Genomic DNA, 16,141 nt, shown 5'->3' on the forward strand with positions numbered 1-16,141 from the left:
CTTCTCGCATCAGTCCTCGCATGGTGTTGATGGTTTTGTTCTGAAGTGCATCCAAATCTCCAACATCTTTTTTCCCTGCCCCTTATCAAGTTGATATCGTAACACTCAAGTCTGCTGGTCTCAGTACACGCAAAGCCGAGTATGGTCAGTGTCATCGTCCATCTCGCTGGAAATAACTATCGAGCAAGTCTAAGTTGTAATTTCTCGTCAGTAAAAGACCTTGCTGCGCGATTTGCAGAGGCTTTCAACAGAAAAGCTGCTCGCCGCAGATGATAAAACCCTCGCCGAAATGCTTATAGAAGTGCGGGGAATCGGACGGGTATGCAATGTGATTCGGGAATAACTCTGGATGGGTGGAGGAGCGTGCACCCAACAAATATATCTTAACCCCTAAAATATATATTATATCGACCGGGTCTCATTTTACAGTACATTACATCTGATGCCTGCTTCAAAACGCCAATGAATTATATTCTTATAAAATATCAGATAGTTGAATGTCACAACATGAAAGCAACCCTTACCACATACCACCAGGAGTGGGTGTAGGTGAGACTGCGTCACTGCCTGTTATGATTGCAGGCAGAGGCATTCTAAGACCCATTTTCGGTGCTCCAGACGATGGCGGCTCGGGGTTGGGGCGTTCGGGAGGTGTTACGCACGGTGGGGGTATATTTTCCTCCGCTGCCTCTCCCTGTTCTGCCTCTGCAGATGTTCGCAGTGGACGTGCCTCCACAACCCTCATGATTTCCTTGAATTCTTCCTCGCCCGTCCAGCTCCCAACGATATCCTCGAGGTCTTCATATCCCTTGGCTTTCGCTATCCTCGACTTCAGCTCGTGTGCATCCGTCTTTGACAGCTCTGAGCGTTTACCCTTGAATTGAGTGACACAAAATTTTGTAGAAGACCAGTGGTTATCCAAGTATTTGCAGAGGCGCAAATATGAAGGCATAAGTGTTGACTCTACATCTTGAAGGGGTGTCGCGGAGAAACACGATGGATTTGACTCGGCCGCAGTTGCAATCATGACTGAGTCTGCGCCTGAACGATGTATAAGAATATGCGTAATAAAACTTCCACAATAAAACGCACCTGTAAGCTCTCTAATGCGCTTTGCATCTTCCCTTCCTGTAGAGTCTCCATTTTGTATTATCGCCACGTCTAGACCCAGCTCATGCACAAATTCAACGATCTCTCTCAGCCTCTCGACTAGCGCTCGCTCTCTCGGCCTCATGTTTCTTGTCCGACAGTGTACTGTGATCGCATTCACACCTGTCCTTGCAATCCTTTCTACCAGCTTCTTCGTGTCTTCCTGAGTTGCAAGCAGTCTGATTTTCGCTGACACACTGATTTCCTTCGGCAACTCCCTCCTTAGAGCCTCCAATATTCCACAAAGAAGGTCCGGATTCGTCAACAGAGCCGCACCCATGCCAGCGTGTGTGCTGAAGGGTTTCGGGCACCCGCAGTTGAGGTCGACGCCTGAAACATCCTGCATAACGGTTTTGGCGGCCTGTACTGCTAGCTCGAGGTCGGCGGAGCCGATTTGGTATACCAGGTAGGGCTTCTCAAGAGGATGCGTCGTGAACATGGCGCGAGACTTGCCGTTGTATGAGATGACACCAGTAACAGCTAAAGAAAATCAGTCGATCGATGGAAATGAGAGGTAGGTCACACTCACGGTCAACCTCACGTTCTGCATGTAATATGGCTTTGTCTACCATTTCAGGGCCCCAAACTAGCGTCGCGCCATGCTTGAGAGCCATTAATCGCGTTGGTACTGTTGTTAAACGTTGCGTAAACTAGGATCACTGCAAATACAGAGTTGGTACATACAAGCACCAGATCTAACCATTGGTGCGAGAAACACGCCATTCCTGAAGGAATCTGGTGTAAGATGATCTATTCGTGGACGTTTCGGTGGTCGTTTTGAGTCGTCGTGAGGCCCAGGGGTTGGGGATGTTGAGATTGGGCGACGAGACATGGTCAAAAACGCAGAGCTCGGTATAAGCTGCAGAAGTTTTGATTGTGCTCTGGATGAACAAACGAGTCGAGCGAGCATGAAAATCAAAGTCGCCTTCCCCTTAAACTTTGTGACTTGGCAAGGTATAATCTGCTGGGATGATGAGATGGTAAGATTCTAAGAATCACTTGTACAATTTCACACGTGACCGGTTCGCGGAAGGACCTTCAGCGGGTCCGGTGGTACTAAGTACTCACTTAACCGCTTCCCTTCTCGCATCTACATTCAAGTCTCAAGAGCTGGAGACGACGCGCGGAATGATACCCACAAATCGAACAGCAGCCTCCTCTCTCCTCCGCTCTTCTACCCATGTTCATCACATTCCGCGGACTTTGTTGGCTGCAGATGTGAGCAGCAGCACGAAATATGCACGGACACTGCAAACGAAGGCATCTGTGGTCGGATCCATGGGGTGCCAACCTAGGATGTTGATACAACCTGCTGTTGTACGGAGAAGATTTGCAACCGCCACTCCGAGTACGAGATAGTCTCCCTCAGCGTGAAATGTGCTCAAGAACATGCAGATACTCCCACCTTGTCGTCGGAACGAAAGCCTCACTTTGACAAAATACTGATTGCGAACCGGTGGCGTCCCAGTGTTTCTTCTCGTCTAACTTGCCTGACCTGAATTCAGGGGTGAAATTGCGTGCCGTGTGATTCGCACTGCAAAGAAGCTCGGCATAAAGACTGTAGCAGTATACAGCGAAGTTGATACAAACTCGCTGCATGTCCTTGAAGCAGACGAGGCCTACTGCATCGGCCCTGCGCCTTCAGCTGAGAGCTATGTTCGTTTATGATTCCGTTGATCCAACAGTCTTTGTTGATGCCGGATCACTTAGCTGCGCATGGATAAGATTATTGAAGTTTGTCATCGAAGTGGAGCTCAGGTCGGTTCAGTCTCAGGTTCAGTCATGTGAGACGGAGCTTGACTTTGAGCTTGCATTGTGCCAATCACAGGCTGTCCATCCGGGGTGCGTAGATTAATATCGGCATCCGTATACTACATGCTGATACTTTTGTTAGCTATGGTTTCTTGAGCGAGAATGCGAAATTTGCAGAGCGACTGGCAGAAGAAGGCATTGTTTTCATTGGACCGCCCTCCAGCGCTATTGTCAGTATGGGTTCGAAAAGGTCGGTTCAAGCACCATCGATATCAATATAGAGCTAAGCTTCCTCCAGCGAATCTAAGAACATCATGTCTGGTACGATGCCTCGCCCATAGAGCTTCTCAAACGTGACACTCAACAATTTTGTGCAGCTGCTGGTGTTCCTTGTGTGCCAGGTTATCACGGCGCGAACCAAGACGCCGACTTGTTATTTGCAGAAGCTGAGAAGATCGGTATGCAGCGTCCTCTTTCAGGCCCTCCCCGAAGCCACCTTGCTGAGCGCATTGTGTTACACAGGTTACCCAGTCTTGATTAAAGCCATTCATGGTGGCGGTGGCAAGGGCATGCGCGTCGTTTCATCTCCATCGCAGTTCACGGATGCCCTTGCTAGCGCACAGCGCGAATCCTTGAAAAGCTTCGGTGACGCAGATGTTCTCGTAGAGAAGTACATCGAGCGTCCAAGACATGTCGAAGTGCAGGTATTTGCAGATACGCTTGGGAATACCGTGAGTCTATGGGAGAGAGACTGTTCTGTGCAAAGAAGAAACCAGAAGATTATCGAGGAGGTAGGTTCGAGAAACTTGAACGGAAAATGTATGATCAACAATCGTTGGTAGGCTCCAGCACCTGGCTTGAGCCCTGAGCTTCGCGCAGACTTATCCTCGAAAGCGGTTGCTGCTGCAAAGGCCGTGAATTACGTAGGTGCTGGCACTGTCGAATTCATCTTCGACAACGATACGGAGAATTTCTTCTTCATGGAAATGTATGTTCTTTCTAGTTATACGGTACACCACTCACGAAATTTCCAGGAATACCCGCCTGCAAGTTGAGCACCCCGTCACGGAGATGATCACTGGCCTTGACCTTGTCGAGTGGCAACTGGAAGTCGCAGCTGGTAATCCTCTTCCGCTTTCTCAAGCACAAATTCCTCTCGTTGGGCATGCATTTGAGGCGCGGATATATGCCGAGAACCCGCGAAACGATTTCCTACCAGACTCTGGGCCACTCTTGTACCTTGATACCCCGAAGCCAACCCATGTCTTCGCTCCTCCAATCCCATCACTCCCTAATACCGATTCGTGTTCAGAATTGGACTCGGTGAAACGCTCGCCTGATACCTCAACGTATGTGGCACCGTCAATGCGCTTGGAACAAGGTTTCACACAGGGGGCGCAAATTGGTGTGTTCTATGACCCGATGATTGCCAAGCTGGTGGTACATGGGCGGGATAGACCCTCCGCGCTTCGTGCTCTTCGCCGTGCACTTGAAGGGTATAAGGTAGTCGGTGTCTCGACCAACGTCGAATTTCTGAGAATGCTCGCTGGAAATGAGGCATTTGTTAATGGAGAGGTTGAAACCGGTTTCATCAAGGTTCGCCTTTTCTCTCGCTGTCTTGTCCAAGTTTATGTATTGTCCTGTGAATAGAAACACTACGAAGACCTGTTCCCAGCTGTCGAAAGTCCCTCAGCTGAGTTGCTGGCACAAGCAGCGCTGTTCGTCGCACTACGAGAACATCCGATCCAGTCTACAAGCCTTTCGACACCATGGACAACGCTGACTTCAAGACGCTTTGGCGGGGATATTTATGAACGCACCATCTCCATCCAGCTCGATGATGCAACCGCAGAACCTACGCGGGTTTCTCTGAAATCCATCTCTCCAGGCCACTTCGACATAGCTGTTCACTCTGACACACCAAAGACGTTCACAGGTGTCTCAGCACGCCTGGTTTCACCTACAACATTGAGTACGACGCTCAACGGAGCTTCAACAGAAATAACGATTGTGTCACAGCACCCACCTGTTTCCCTCTCCGCGTCACGTGCGACAAACTCTATGGAGCGCTTACACGTGTTTTCAGCGTCAGGAAATAAGACCACGCTAGCTGTCCCACCTCCTGCATACCTCCTCTCCCTTGGCCAGGATGCTCTTACCGCATCCAAGGGTGCCTTGCGTGCCCCGATGCCGAGTTTAGTGGTAGAGGTGAAAGTTAGCATCGGCGATCGCGTTGAGAAGGGTCAGCCGGTGGTGGTGTTGGAGAGTATGAAAACGGAAACTGTGTTGCGTGCTGAGGTGGCGGGTGTTGTTAGTGCGGTGGGATGTGCGAAGGGGGAGATGGTGGAGGAGGGGCAGGAGTTGGTTGACATCAAGGACAAGGAAGAGGAACAGTAGGTGTGGTTTGCGTTCGATTTGTATTTTAGTCGATATTAAGCGCACGCTATTTTCACATGGACTTTCATTACTCCTTCAAGGCTTCGGTGATGAAATTACCTCTCGGGACCGGTACGGGTCAAAACTACGCAAATGATTCAAATCGAAACAGACCCCGCCCCCGACTAACACAAGTATACCACTGCATTTATAACGCAAGTTACAAAAATTAAACAATCGATACGACATGAACCGCCTTCTCGGATACGCGTTTGACATCGCAATCCGGAAAAGACGAGGCACGATTTGTAAGCATGGGAGCCAAAAGGGATCACCTACGAACGCAGCGAGATGGAGCTCCACAATTTGTACAGTACAATTGACTCCGGCGGATAGTCGTCCAAGGCACCTCCGCCCAAGGGAATACGAAGAACGACGCATTAAAAATATTTAGCAATCTCAAACTCACTCAGCGACATCAAAATTGAGGCCTTGTTATGGGTAGCGACAACAGAGATGTTATTTAATATTGACCGAAATACGTCCAGCGAAAGTGATTGAACAGCAATGAAAAGAAGTATGACGAGGCTCGAGTGAGTATAGATACAAAAACAAGAGATATTGGGCATTTGAAAGGGGGGGAGCTGCATAAAGTGTGCATCATAGTAGAGTAGTATGCGTCATAATAAATTAGGTAGTCTGAGATGTGGCATTGATTCGTTTGCAGAGAAATGGACGTTTCGTGCGAGATACTCACAAAGTAACAGAAAGTAGCTATATTGTAATCAAGCAGCGCGTATGATATGAAGATCTGGAGAGTCTCAAGTTCAGACAAGGACGCAAGATAAAAAAAGTTGTTAAGTTGCTGCTTTCCATAAAGCTACCGATGCGCTGACACAATCAGTCGAGCTTCCGGACCAGGAACCATCTCGACAATGGCTCCAACACAGCCAGGAGATTTTTTTATATGGTCTTGAACGGCATCTTCGCGTGACATGACACGTCCGCATCCTGAACATTTTGACCGAATCCCGAGATGTGTAGCAACGTGCCTCGGAATGCTGCCTATCTTCAAATGTTCTGCCCTCAAGCATGAACCCCACAAGCAATTGATGTCTTCTCTAGTACTGAACCCGACGCCATGGCATCGCCGGAGATGGGACAGAATATTTTTGTGAGTGCCCCCAATGAATATACCGCAAGCTTGAGAATGTTCGTTGTTCCAGGCACAGCGATAGACTATAGCATCTGCTGCGGAATAGCGTGCTTTAACAGCAGTGCTTGTCTCCACATCTATGATAATGGCGTCGCGAGGGCTCATAAGGCCACACGGACAGTCGTGCAGAAAGCATCTGGGAGAATGTAACGTGAATAACAGGTCAAATGCATGCGAGGTCCCTCACCTGGGTAATAAAATATTTTCCTGATGTAGAAATTCAGGCAGGGTGGGTGTAGAATCGGGTAGGATGGGGGTGATATCAGGTGACTCAGGTGGGGTTGATGGTGTAAAGTTAGCCAGGGGTAAAAAGTCCTGCATTGTTGTAAAGTCGAGCAGGACGGGTGTAGATGAGGGTAGGGAGGGTAGAAAGTGGGTATAGAGTCGGGTACGTGGACTATAGAGCCGGGTGAGAGCGATAGAGTAAAGAATGTTTGGAGACATGGGTCTCTCTAGATCTCATATATGCCCCAGCGTGTTAATGTGACAAAACATTGGGCTAGCCAGACATCATGCATCATGCTTTGGAGCCCCACTCTTGGCCGGTTCGGTGTGCCTATAACACTGCCGTATCACATGTATAAGCACAGCAATTCGAACACTTAGAGACGGAAACCACCAGTGGCTTGAGGCCATATCTGAGGCCTTGAGGCCTCGAGGATCGGATCCGGTCGAATCGGAACAACATCTAAATGTTCAAACTGCTCATTGAGTGCTCATTGAGCGGAGCCTGTACACAGCCGAGCGCGTAGCAGCACTTAGGTTTGTCCGGGAGTCCTCTCCACCAATGAGAGCGCTCGCTTAAGGTTGAGGAACCCTATCATAGAGAAAGCTTCAAATTGTGAACGTAAAGTGAGGCCTCTCTCAGATGAAGCCCTTGTAATTGAAAACAAACGATAACCCCGATCGAAGTATTGCGCACATCATCTTATAAGCGACGATTCCCAAAAGGAGAACATTTTAACTAATGATCACCAGCTGCGAAACAGGCCCTGCAAAGAAACGAGGACGTCCTCGCAAGCAGCCGGCCATTATTGTGCCATTCTCCTGGTGCAAATCTGCCCGTTTGGCTTCATTTCTTTCTTTCACAATCTTCTTCAGCTTTTTGCGGGAAATTCCAGCGCGTGAAAGCTCTCGGTAGATGACGGTTGTATAGTGAACGGAAATGAATCTGTTATCCTGAGTAATATTGGGAGTTCATTGAGGAACCAGTCGGGGCGCGATTCGAAGTAGATAGGTCCCCCGTTTCACGCCAAAGTTTGATCATCCACCAAAAATGAGCGCTGAGAAGCCAACACATGGTCGAGTATTGTATGACATCAACTAGGACCCCCGAATATATTATGTTCTGGGTCCTCATCGACTTGGCAAACTTTTAATTTCCCACCTCCTAATATGATCGATCTACATCCTGCCCATCTTCGAATGCTCCTTCTGTACTCCATCGAAGTTTAAGGTTGGCCTACCGGTGGGCAAGGGCACTCATGCTTTGTAACACGAGTGCATAAAATCGAGACTCGCAGTTTTGTTTCATCTTCCGATTGATACCCTGCTTCTTTGCTTCACCATCGAGTTTCCCGCCCCAGTAGTGAGATGAATTGAAGAAGTTCATAATACGTGTCGACTTTGATACAATTTGCGGGAACGAGACGGCCTAGTCTTTGTCCATATTTGAATCTTTCTTCAGCCACAAGCGTGCGCTCTCATTGGTGGAGAGGTACTTAGGCGCTGCATACAGGCCCTTCTGTTGAAAACAAGTTTTGACCAGTTTGACTTTTTTAGATGCAGTGCAATAGTGCCATCTATAGGGCACTATACGGTTGACTATGCGTATCACCTGGAGAATACTCAGCGGGAGGCAGCACTTGGTCATGCAGGATGGGATATTGCCTTAAAGGGCTTCCTGTGTCTCCTTGTGTAGTTGCGCCGTGTCCTCATACAGGATGCTGCTGGAATGTTCGTAAAGGACCCGACATGCCCGATATTTGGGGTTTCACCCTTTCGAAGCAAGGTGTTCAACGAATTTACAGCAAACTCAACAGCTGTGCTTGCCAAGGGTGACGAGGAGGTGCAACTTACACCGCAGCACCTCCCACAGCATGTAGGATTTGTCATGTCCGCACGCCTCGCACAGGACGAAGCCAACTGCATGCATGCGGAACAACTTGCACTGCTTTGTGAGCAGGTTTCACGACTCGAGATGGCAAACGAGTCCGGTCCCTCACGCTGCCGCCGCCGTGGTTATTTCATCTTTCTGTTCACGGAGAGAAAAACCTGATGGTCCAAAGGTGCTCCACCTGCTGAGCCTCTAACCCCAGTGGCACTAAGTCCTGCTGTGGCAGGCTCCGTGAATCTGACGGCTCCCATTGCCCCCCTCGCATCATCAACCACGGCAACAGCGAGTCTATCTGCAGCTCTGCAGACTGGCCTGTTTTCTTCACTCTCCATGCTGCACACGGCTGATCCAACTCCTCCTGCCATACCTGCCTTCCGTCCCCTGCAAAATTCTGTGGCTACTAGCGCTGGTGCTACAGACCTTGATGCTCGTCAGCAGCAGCGTGACACACTGATGGACCATTTTGGCATCGAGCAGCTGCAGAAGCATAGGTGGGAGTGGGTATCCGAGGATTACCTTCCTACACCTTCCAGCCTGTCACCCGGATTACGGAAATCTGGGATGAGTATGCTGCTGGGCTGAATAGATTTCTTGCAGTCCGCGACCTTCATGAGCGCTGGCAGGCACGCTGGAGACGCAACATATTCTCCGAGTATCTGCAGAAGGGGTGCGGGAGTGGCACGAAGGATGCGCTTGCAGTGGCTGCTAACTACCCTTGATTCATTCTCGCTAGCTGTCTGAATCTCAGCCTCTAGGTATTTTCACGTCTTGTTGATATCTCACTAGCTTAATTTTTTTTTCGGTACTCTACTGTAATAGGTACATGATGTAGTAGCTGGCCCATTCAATCCACGACCTGTTCGATTGAGAAAAATAGCTAGGAACCTAAGTTGTGAGTTGGGTGATGGTACAGAAATACAACATGGTAGTGCAAAGCCGTTTAGATCTCTGTGTGCGTGTCGTCTGCGAAATGGATAAGATAGTCAAACCGAGTGGAGGTAAGGAAAGAACCAACCAGCATGTCGGACAGTTTGACAGCTGCAAGAAACGTCAATGTTCACCAACACCTTTTCGATGGTGGGGCTAAGCGTTTCAAAGGAGGGACAAAGCGAGCGCCAACTATCTCAGTGACTAAACGACTTGGACATGCAGTGCAGCCCTGCTCGAGAATGAGCGCCCCTCGTCCTCGTTAGTCCCAGCAGCTGGTGATGGCGTGTATTCTGCCGGTAGCGGCAGGCTCCTGCCTCCCTATGTACTCCATCCAAACACAGGTTATGAGTCATGACAGAGCGGGAGCGGGAGCGAGAACGGGAGCTGTAAGAAGTAAATCTCAGTCTATTGGACTCGATATATAGAAGTATATACCTGTAAGAAGTAACTAGTAACGATTACAGCGCTCACCGGCACCGGCATATAGGGTTTGGGGCGTTGGAGCGGTAGCTCTAGCTAATGTGAATGAGCGAATCGTTTGCTGAGATGATGTCCTAACTAGTGCAGTGGCGTCTCGAATGTCTCTCTGATGCTGATTAAGTGACCTAAACCTCCGCAAACACCTCCTCCTGCCTCTACTGCTAGGGGTCCCTCACCCCAGCGTCTTAGTTTCAACAGCTGGTGTCAACGACGTAACAAAGCGCTCACCGGTACCAACCCGCAAGGCTGTCCATGCAAGGCGTAAAACACGTGCATGACCGTTATGCACACAAATAATGCAAAAACTAGTATGACGCAAGCTGTAGTTATCACACACAATCAAGGCCAACTAGGCCCTCCCATATGGTGTCGGACTCTCCTCCACTCTCCCCACTTTTGCCAGCTGACTTCCAATACCAATCGTATCTTGCAGAAGATCTTCCCCAAGAAGCCTGAGCTCGCCTGGACCTCTCCCGTACTTGCGCTGCGTAGGGGGAATACCAAATACAGTCTCCTCCTGCACCCCCAAGCCATCTCCATCTCCATCTCCATCAACAGAATCAAAACTATCGTCAAATCCATCACCGTCGTCCTCAACGGCGCGCGCAAATGGATGCACGGCGCCGCCTTCATCGCCAAAGCCTCCTCCGATCGAGTCGCTGGAGTGGTTTGAATTTGACGAGCCAAACGAATCATCCGGGTCTTGATTGCGGGCGGAGGCCATAAGGAATGCAGTCGATGGCTGTCCTGGGTGTGCAGGCTCGCCGAGAGAATCTGAATCGGAGTCAGAGTCTGGGTGAGGATCACCTAGCTGTAGTGTGCTGGGCTCTTCTTGTTGGAAATGGAAAAGGTCAGGTTGTGGATCGGGGGTATGAAGAGGCTGTGGTTGAGAAGGAGGGACAAGCCGTGCTGTTTCAAGACTTTGGTGAGATGCGACGGAGTGCGATTTTGATGTAGAGGTTGATTCGGGTATGCCGAGTCCCGCCCCGCGCATTATGCTTGTTAAGCTGGAGCTTGGGTCGCTGCTGTCATACGCCGAGGGATAAGCATGGCGGGTATATCGTGATATGGATGGTGGGGTGGGAATCGTAGACATGGTATCTTCTGTGCCTTCTGGAATGGTGTAGCCAAATTTCTTGAAGCCCACAAACCGGTCTACAGTGGCACTGCTTCGGACGGAGCTGTGATCAGATTGAACATCGCCAAGAAGGTCGCGACGTATGCGCTCTGCAGCCTCCTTCCTAGGTGTCTTTCCCAATGCATGATGCAAGTCCTTGCCTGGCGTCCGACCTGGTGGTAGCAGCCCCAGTCCAATGCTAGACCTCGGTCCACGTGGAAATGCCACCGTTCGCGGTGGTGAAAGACCACGCATGAGTTCTGCCGAGTCATCGAAGGAGTCATTAAACTGATCAAAGGGTCTATTTGAATCATCGGATGGTCTCGTTAGAGATGGTATATCTAGCGTGGATGACGAGTTAGAGGCGGATGAAAGCGGGGGGTACGGCTTGTGCGGAGAGCGCTGATATCTCTGCCTCCTAGGTGATGGCAGTGGGGGGTCCGGATGATTGAGTGGAGGAAGATATGCGTGTAGATGCTGTGGGATTGCTACGGGTGTCTTTGGTTTGACTTTCAGTGGAGATACCCTTGTGCTAGTTGGGAGGCCACGAGGGGTGGGAAGCGCACTGGGTGGAACGCGCAAAGATGGAAGATTGGGGCGCGATGCACCCTGCGAGACAGAGTGTCCATGCGAATAATCCCTTGACTTCCCCTTATCGGAAAATTGCTGGACAGTGTTTTCTTCTTCATAAGCATAGCTATTGCAGGTGGTGTCTTGGCCCACTATGCTATCCTCTCCAAGGGTAAAGTTCTGGAGCTCGCGATCAAGTCGAACGAGTGGAGATTCTAGTGATGCACTCCAGGAAGGTTGATCATCCGCGGTATCGTTACGAGAAAACCCGGTACGAGCTGGGGTAGATGATACTGCATTCGATGGCATAAAAGAGGCTTCGGATGCAGTAGAATTTGGATCATAAGTGCGACTGTGAGGATGTGAAGGCGTTGTATCATCCTCGGTATCGAAATGAGAAGTCTCCTCTGCGTCGGGCCGGGTAGAGGAACTTTCGCCCTGGGATGTTGCTTCCGACCGCTGTTCATGCAAAGAGGAGTAGTCCTCATACGTAGGAATATGTACTTGTGCGGCTTTCTCGTAAAATGATGTCCAGAACTGAGATGACAGGGTAAGATCGATGAGAACACAGGGCACATCAGACATACCTTTGCAGCTTCCCGAACGGGTTCAGTGCTCACGGCATACCGCTTCACAGCTGGTAGTAACTTTGTGGCCATGACATTTTGAATCTTTGAGAAATTCGCGTCGATGTTCTAATGACTTCATCAGTGTTAAGCGGAAGAAAACATAATCAGGACAACCTGGAGTTTAATGGTTATTAACTGTTCGATCTGATCGATCTGATCATTGATCGATGCATTGGTGTCGAGACCTGGAACATCTATGGATGCAGGATCAGCTCTGGCTTGCCAGCGAGGAGGATTCGGGATGATGCTCATCGTCGCGGATAAGTATCTGCAAAGACGCGTCTTGTCACGTGTGACATGCGTGCCTCATGTCACGCTCATCATGTGAACAAGATGTTACTAAAATGTCGGAGGTCAACAAGCTCAAAAAATTAATTTCCTCCTTCCTCCTTGCCCGCATACGCCTTTTGCGGCACCCGGCCATTCGATGATGACCATCTAATATCCATTTGTGTCCGCACCGCCTTCACCTACACCAGAAACCATATGCAGGTTCGAGTTTGCCCCCAGAGGGTGAGACAGCCGGCTATACGTACGCGCCGCGCGAGCCTTCGAACCGCACACTCATTGTAATTGCGCATTCCATTGGCCTCTATATTCTGTCCCGATGTGATATTCCTCTATTCGTCTGCGCTGTCCTCCCCCTTATTCCGTCTCCATGTCAATTCACGAATGATTGTGGGCGAAAATATTACCTCCTCGATGTTTAGCCGCACTTCGCAAAGATACCGATGTACTCGATGCAGATGTGTTTATTCCATGTGTTCCGAGATCCTTTGTCGCCCGGCACTAATCCAGTTTCGTGGCCGTTTATTTCTTACCTGTACTGTCGCACCATCCGATTGACATCTGCGCTCAGGCCGTGACAGGCTTGTATGTGCATGCCCCTTTGTTACGAGCCGTAGCAATGCGAATAAATGTCCAAGACCACTGTTCGATGATGAAGGGTTCTTCGATGCTCCTTGCAATTATCGATGAAATTGACAAGCGAATTTGCGTTGTAATCGCTGAAGGTGTCTTATATCCCCCGTGCTTCCGGGCCAGAAAAGTTATACCTTGGAACTGGTATTGTCTTGCTACTCTTTATGAGCGCGTGTATGGGCACCACAACGAGGTCGCTTGTGGGCTACCGGTAGGGGGCCAAAGGCACGCATGTGCTTAAATCAACCAATGTTGGAGGATGGCGATTTCCTTCAATTTATGTGGTTGAAAACAGCAAATTAGTGGTCAGTCTTGTTTCATTGTGCGGATGAGTTGAGCTCCATCAGAGATGTTACAATGCATCGAGCACGAAACCAAAATAAAAATAGTGTGAGTGCTCACAACAAAGTGCAAGGATGATGTTCTTACCTGTGATGTTTCGCGCTCGAGTGGTAAGCTATCCCTTGAATTATAGGTTTAGAAGGCGCTAACAGAGTTGTACATCCGAATCTCTTAGATGCTTTTCCCGGATCTGAACCGTCCACTGAACTTCGCGTAAGTGCCCTTGTGTTAGTGTTTTAGACCAGTTTTCCAAGCAAGCTGTTCCTCTCAAAGCACCTCAAAGCACTTCAATAAATCCAATGGATATCGTCACTCATAAAGGGGTCCACGATTATTCAACTGTTCGCCGAGTCACACAATATACTGTGGAGTTCCCCATCGGACAGTTGTTAACCCGCGCTAGGGCACAAAATCCTCAAGGCGTTTCTCGTCTTTGTATCGCAAGCGGTGGGTGGACAACACAACGGGTCGAGCAAAAGTCCACCGTCCGTTTTAGTGAATAATAGTGGTCCACAGTAAATCTTCCATGAAAGGAAGGTTCCCCCAGTACAAGCAGCGCGGGGGTCCTCGACCCACATATAAATATGCTCATGTGGCCTTTATCCTCTCTGTCATACCCACTAGCCTCCACCTCTAGCTGCCACTGCGAACGCGTACACACTTCAATTTTCAAGTGAACCCCTGCTGGATCAGGTACGTTTATCCCCATCTTCAACACCTACGTTTCCTAACTATATCTATATTCTACCTCCAGATGAACCACGCACGCACTTCTTCGCATCCTTCCTCGTCGTACTTGTCCGTTGGAAACAACAACGGATTGATTCCGAATCCTGGAATGTATATGGGCCGGACGTACTGGACCCAGCCCGCATACACCCCTCAACCCAGCAATACCACAGCGCAAGGGAACGACCCCTACGGCTTCCCGCCTAACATGGTGCCTGTCGCCGCTCCCTCATATGTCCCAGTCGTGTCGTCCTCAGGCGTGGGTGTTGGAAATGCGCATAATTCGTTCCAAGCCCCACGGAGTTTTCCTAATCCTCCCGCATGCGTTCGGTCTTTTATTGATCAAGGAACACCTTATGTAGCTTCGCGTCGCTTACAACACGCTACTGCGCCTGCTCAGTACAATCAAGCTCCCTTCTCCTCAGGAGGCTTTGCCGGAGTTTTGCCCCGTTACCCGGTCCAGGCGTTGTACCAACAGAACATGCCTCCGCCAATATCTCAGCATGCATACCTCCAGCCTTACGGTACCGAGCTCACAATGGGCTCTGCTTCCTCCTCTCTGCTTCAAGCAACTGCGTCGTCGGCGTTGGCCAGGCAAAAGCGTGTCGCGGAAGACCTTGGGGACTGCGAAACAAGAAAGAGAAGCAAGCATGAAGAACGTATATTGGACGACCCCGAATGTGTGAGTTTCCGTTTCATTATGTGAGGTAGAATTCTTAGTTTGGGGGCAGGTGCCAAGGCCAGACAAGGATGGTCATGCACAAATCAAACGCCTGAGGTGTGACCAAGAAATGACCCCTGACAGCCATCGCAAGCACATCGAGACGTTAAGGCATCAGGGCCTCACAGAAGGAGAGCTTATCTGCGATTGTGGCAAACCGTGTGTATCCCCACTCTCAAATAAACGCGTCTCATAATATTTGTGATCAGGTATAACAGGGTAGATGCCCTGGAGGGGCACTGGAGGGATTCGGCCTGTGGAAGGAAGCGCAAGATGCGCAAACAGCCCTCCTCCTCAACCCCTAGTCAAGGCTCGATGAGTTCTGCTTCGCCTGTGGCAATCCCTAGAGGGCCCTTCACCTTCCGCGCTCCCGCAACCGCCGCGTCAATGACTAGTGACCTAACGCCGTCAAAAATCCTCGAGAACATGCACATCTTGCCCCAAGCAATTGAGCTTACGCCGTCGCAGAAAACGATCGCTCCCGCAGATCTCTTCCTGCCCGCTACCGCGAACGGACCCTTACTGCCCGCCCCTGTGGAAAGTGTAGACCCTGCTGTGTCAGCCCTGTTCGGGGAGTGGGCATCAGCGGAGCTAAAGCAATTCCCGCCTCAAGCGATTGAGGTCCCGAGGTCGCAGGAAACGGACGTTATTGCGGACCCCTTCTGGGCAGCTGTATCCCCTGATCAGGTGGCCGAGTTGATGCAATTCTTCGATTTTGACAGTTTTCCATCTGAAGAACTCCCTCAGAACTAGCATCTCTCTCTTTCTGCTCCCCATCCACGATGGGATATGGTGTTCGTTTCATATTTTACTTGCGTTATTGACTATCCGCTTTATGTTTTGATGTATGCTGAGCACTCATCGATGCACAGTGATACTATCTCACTTTCCACAAACTACACCCATTCACTTTGTACTCCATCATATATGGCATATCGCATTCCCCCACACATCCACTTTGTATTCTATGGCATAACGCACTACTCTTCGTTCTTTATTATGGTCATTTATTGGATACACCTTCATTATGCATGCTGGAATAACGCTTAGGGAAGGACATAAGCGAGGTTGAACGTTGAATGATCTAGTGACA

General features: G+C 49.7%; 5 protein-coding genes across 5 annotated transcripts; 2 read left to right on the top strand and 3 right to left on the bottom strand.

Annotated features, from left to right (window-relative positions):
* Positions 1 to 520: 520 nt before the first annotated feature.
* On the bottom strand, positions 521 to 1,981 carry EDB91DRAFT_1051632 (uncharacterized protein; the record flags this gene model as incomplete). The annotated part of the gene is made up of 4 exons (XM_041313621.1): positions 521 to 1,041; positions 1,093 to 1,629; positions 1,679 to 1,777; positions 1,834 to 1,981. 4 exons carry the CDS (start codon positions 1,979 to 1,981, stop codon positions 521 to 523), a joined length of 1,305 nt encoding a protein of 434 aa, XP_041178168.1.
* A 213-nt stretch (positions 1,982 to 2,194) lies between these two features.
* EDB91DRAFT_1127750 (carbamoyl-phosphate synthase L chain, ATP binding domain-containing protein) lies at positions 2,195 to 5,534 on the top strand. The gene is made up of 12 exons (XM_041318504.1): positions 2,195 to 2,497; positions 2,545 to 2,605; positions 2,655 to 2,805; positions 2,860 to 2,907; positions 2,978 to 2,991; positions 3,044 to 3,151; positions 3,200 to 3,222; positions 3,279 to 3,359; positions 3,424 to 3,692; positions 3,744 to 3,889; positions 3,936 to 4,497; positions 4,552 to 5,534. Exons 1-12 carry the CDS (start codon positions 2,278 to 2,280, stop codon positions 5,296 to 5,298), a joined length of 2,430 nt encoding a protein of 809 aa, XP_041178169.1. The 5' UTR covers positions 2,195 to 2,277; the 3' UTR covers positions 5,299 to 5,534.
* A 285-nt stretch (positions 5,535 to 5,819) lies between these two features.
* On the bottom strand, positions 5,820 to 6,740 carry EDB91DRAFT_1127758 (uncharacterized protein). The gene is made up of 2 exons (XM_041318505.1): positions 6,718 to 6,740; positions 5,820 to 6,662 (listed from the first exon to the last, which is right to left on the bottom strand). The coding sequence occupies exon 2, from the start codon at positions 6,596 to 6,598 to the stop codon at positions 6,158 to 6,160; it is 441 nt and encodes a 146-aa protein (XP_041178170.1). The 5' UTR covers positions 6,599 to 6,662; positions 6,718 to 6,740; the 3' UTR covers positions 5,820 to 6,157.
* A 3,345-nt stretch (positions 6,741 to 10,085) lies between these two features.
* EDB91DRAFT_295132 (uncharacterized protein) lies at positions 10,086 to 12,621 on the bottom strand. The gene is made up of 3 exons (XM_041326748.1): positions 12,450 to 12,621; positions 12,294 to 12,401; positions 10,086 to 12,243 (listed from the first exon to the last, which is right to left on the bottom strand). The coding sequence occupies exons 1-3, from the start codon at positions 12,585 to 12,587 to the stop codon at positions 10,369 to 10,371; spliced, it is 2,121 nt and encodes a 706-aa protein (XP_041178171.1). The 5' UTR covers positions 12,588 to 12,621; the 3' UTR covers positions 10,086 to 10,368.
* Positions 12,622 to 14,112: 1,491 nt separating this feature from the next.
* On the top strand, positions 14,113 to 16,116 carry EDB91DRAFT_1127773 (uncharacterized protein). The gene is made up of 4 exons (XM_041318506.1): positions 14,113 to 14,291; positions 14,353 to 15,009; positions 15,059 to 15,207; positions 15,258 to 16,116. Exons 2-4 carry the CDS (start codon positions 14,353 to 14,355, stop codon positions 15,799 to 15,801), a joined length of 1,350 nt encoding a protein of 449 aa, XP_041178172.1. The 5' UTR covers positions 14,113 to 14,291; the 3' UTR covers positions 15,802 to 16,116.
* Positions 16,117 to 16,141: the final 25 nt, after the last annotated feature.

The sequence above is a fragment of the Suillus paluster genome (assembly GCF_016628075.1).
Source record: "Suillus paluster strain FC165 chromosome Unknown EDB91scaffold_20, whole genome shotgun sequence".
In the NCBI taxonomy this organism is placed as follows: Eukaryota; Fungi; Basidiomycota; class Agaricomycetes; order Boletales; family Suillaceae; genus Suillus; species Suillus paluster.

What these genes read in the sequence shown, in the direction of transcription:
- EDB91DRAFT_1127773 (XM_041318506.1), top strand. Translation starts at nt 14,353, where the DNA reads ATGAACCACGCACGCACTTCTTCGCATCCTTCCTCGTCGTACTTGTCC. An exon ending in TATTGGACGACCCCGAATGT is followed by an intron (nt 15,010 to 15,058) that starts GTGAGTTTCCGT and finishes GTTTGGGGGCAG; the next exon opens with GTGCCAAGGCCAGACAAGGA. An exon ending in ATCTGCGATTGTGGCAAACC is followed by an intron (nt 15,208 to 15,257) that starts GTGTGTATCCCC and finishes ATTTGTGATCAG; the next exon opens with GTATAACAGGGTAGATGCCC.
- EDB91DRAFT_1127758 (XM_041318505.1), bottom strand. Translation starts at nt 6,598, where the DNA reads ATGAGCCCTCGCGACGCCATTATCATAGATGTGGAGACAAGCACTGCT.
- EDB91DRAFT_295132 (XM_041326748.1), bottom strand. Translation starts at nt 12,587, where the DNA reads ATGAGCATCATCCCGAATCCTCCTCGCTGGCAAGCCAGAGCTGATCCT. An exon ending in TAATAACCATTAAACTCCAG is followed by an intron (nt 12,402 to 12,449) that starts GTTGTCCTGATT and finishes TGAAGTCATTAG; the next exon opens with AACATCGACGCGAATTTCTC. An exon ending in CCGTTCGGGAAGCTGCAAAG is followed by an intron (nt 12,244 to 12,293) that starts GTATGTCTGATG and finishes CTGTCATCTCAG; the next exon opens with TTCTGGACATCATTTTACGA.
- EDB91DRAFT_1127750 (XM_041318504.1), top strand. Translation starts at nt 2,278, where the DNA reads ATGATACCCACAAATCGAACAGCAGCCTCCTCTCTCCTCCGCTCTTCT. An exon ending in ATTTGCAACCGCCACTCCGA is followed by an intron (nt 2,498 to 2,544) that starts GTACGAGATAGT and finishes AAGAACATGCAG; the next exon opens with ATACTCCCACCTTGTCGTCG. An exon ending in GTCAGTATGGGTTCGAAAAG is followed by an intron (nt 3,152 to 3,199) that starts GTCGGTTCAAGC and finishes AGCTTCCTCCAG; the next exon opens with CGAATCTAAGAACATCATGT.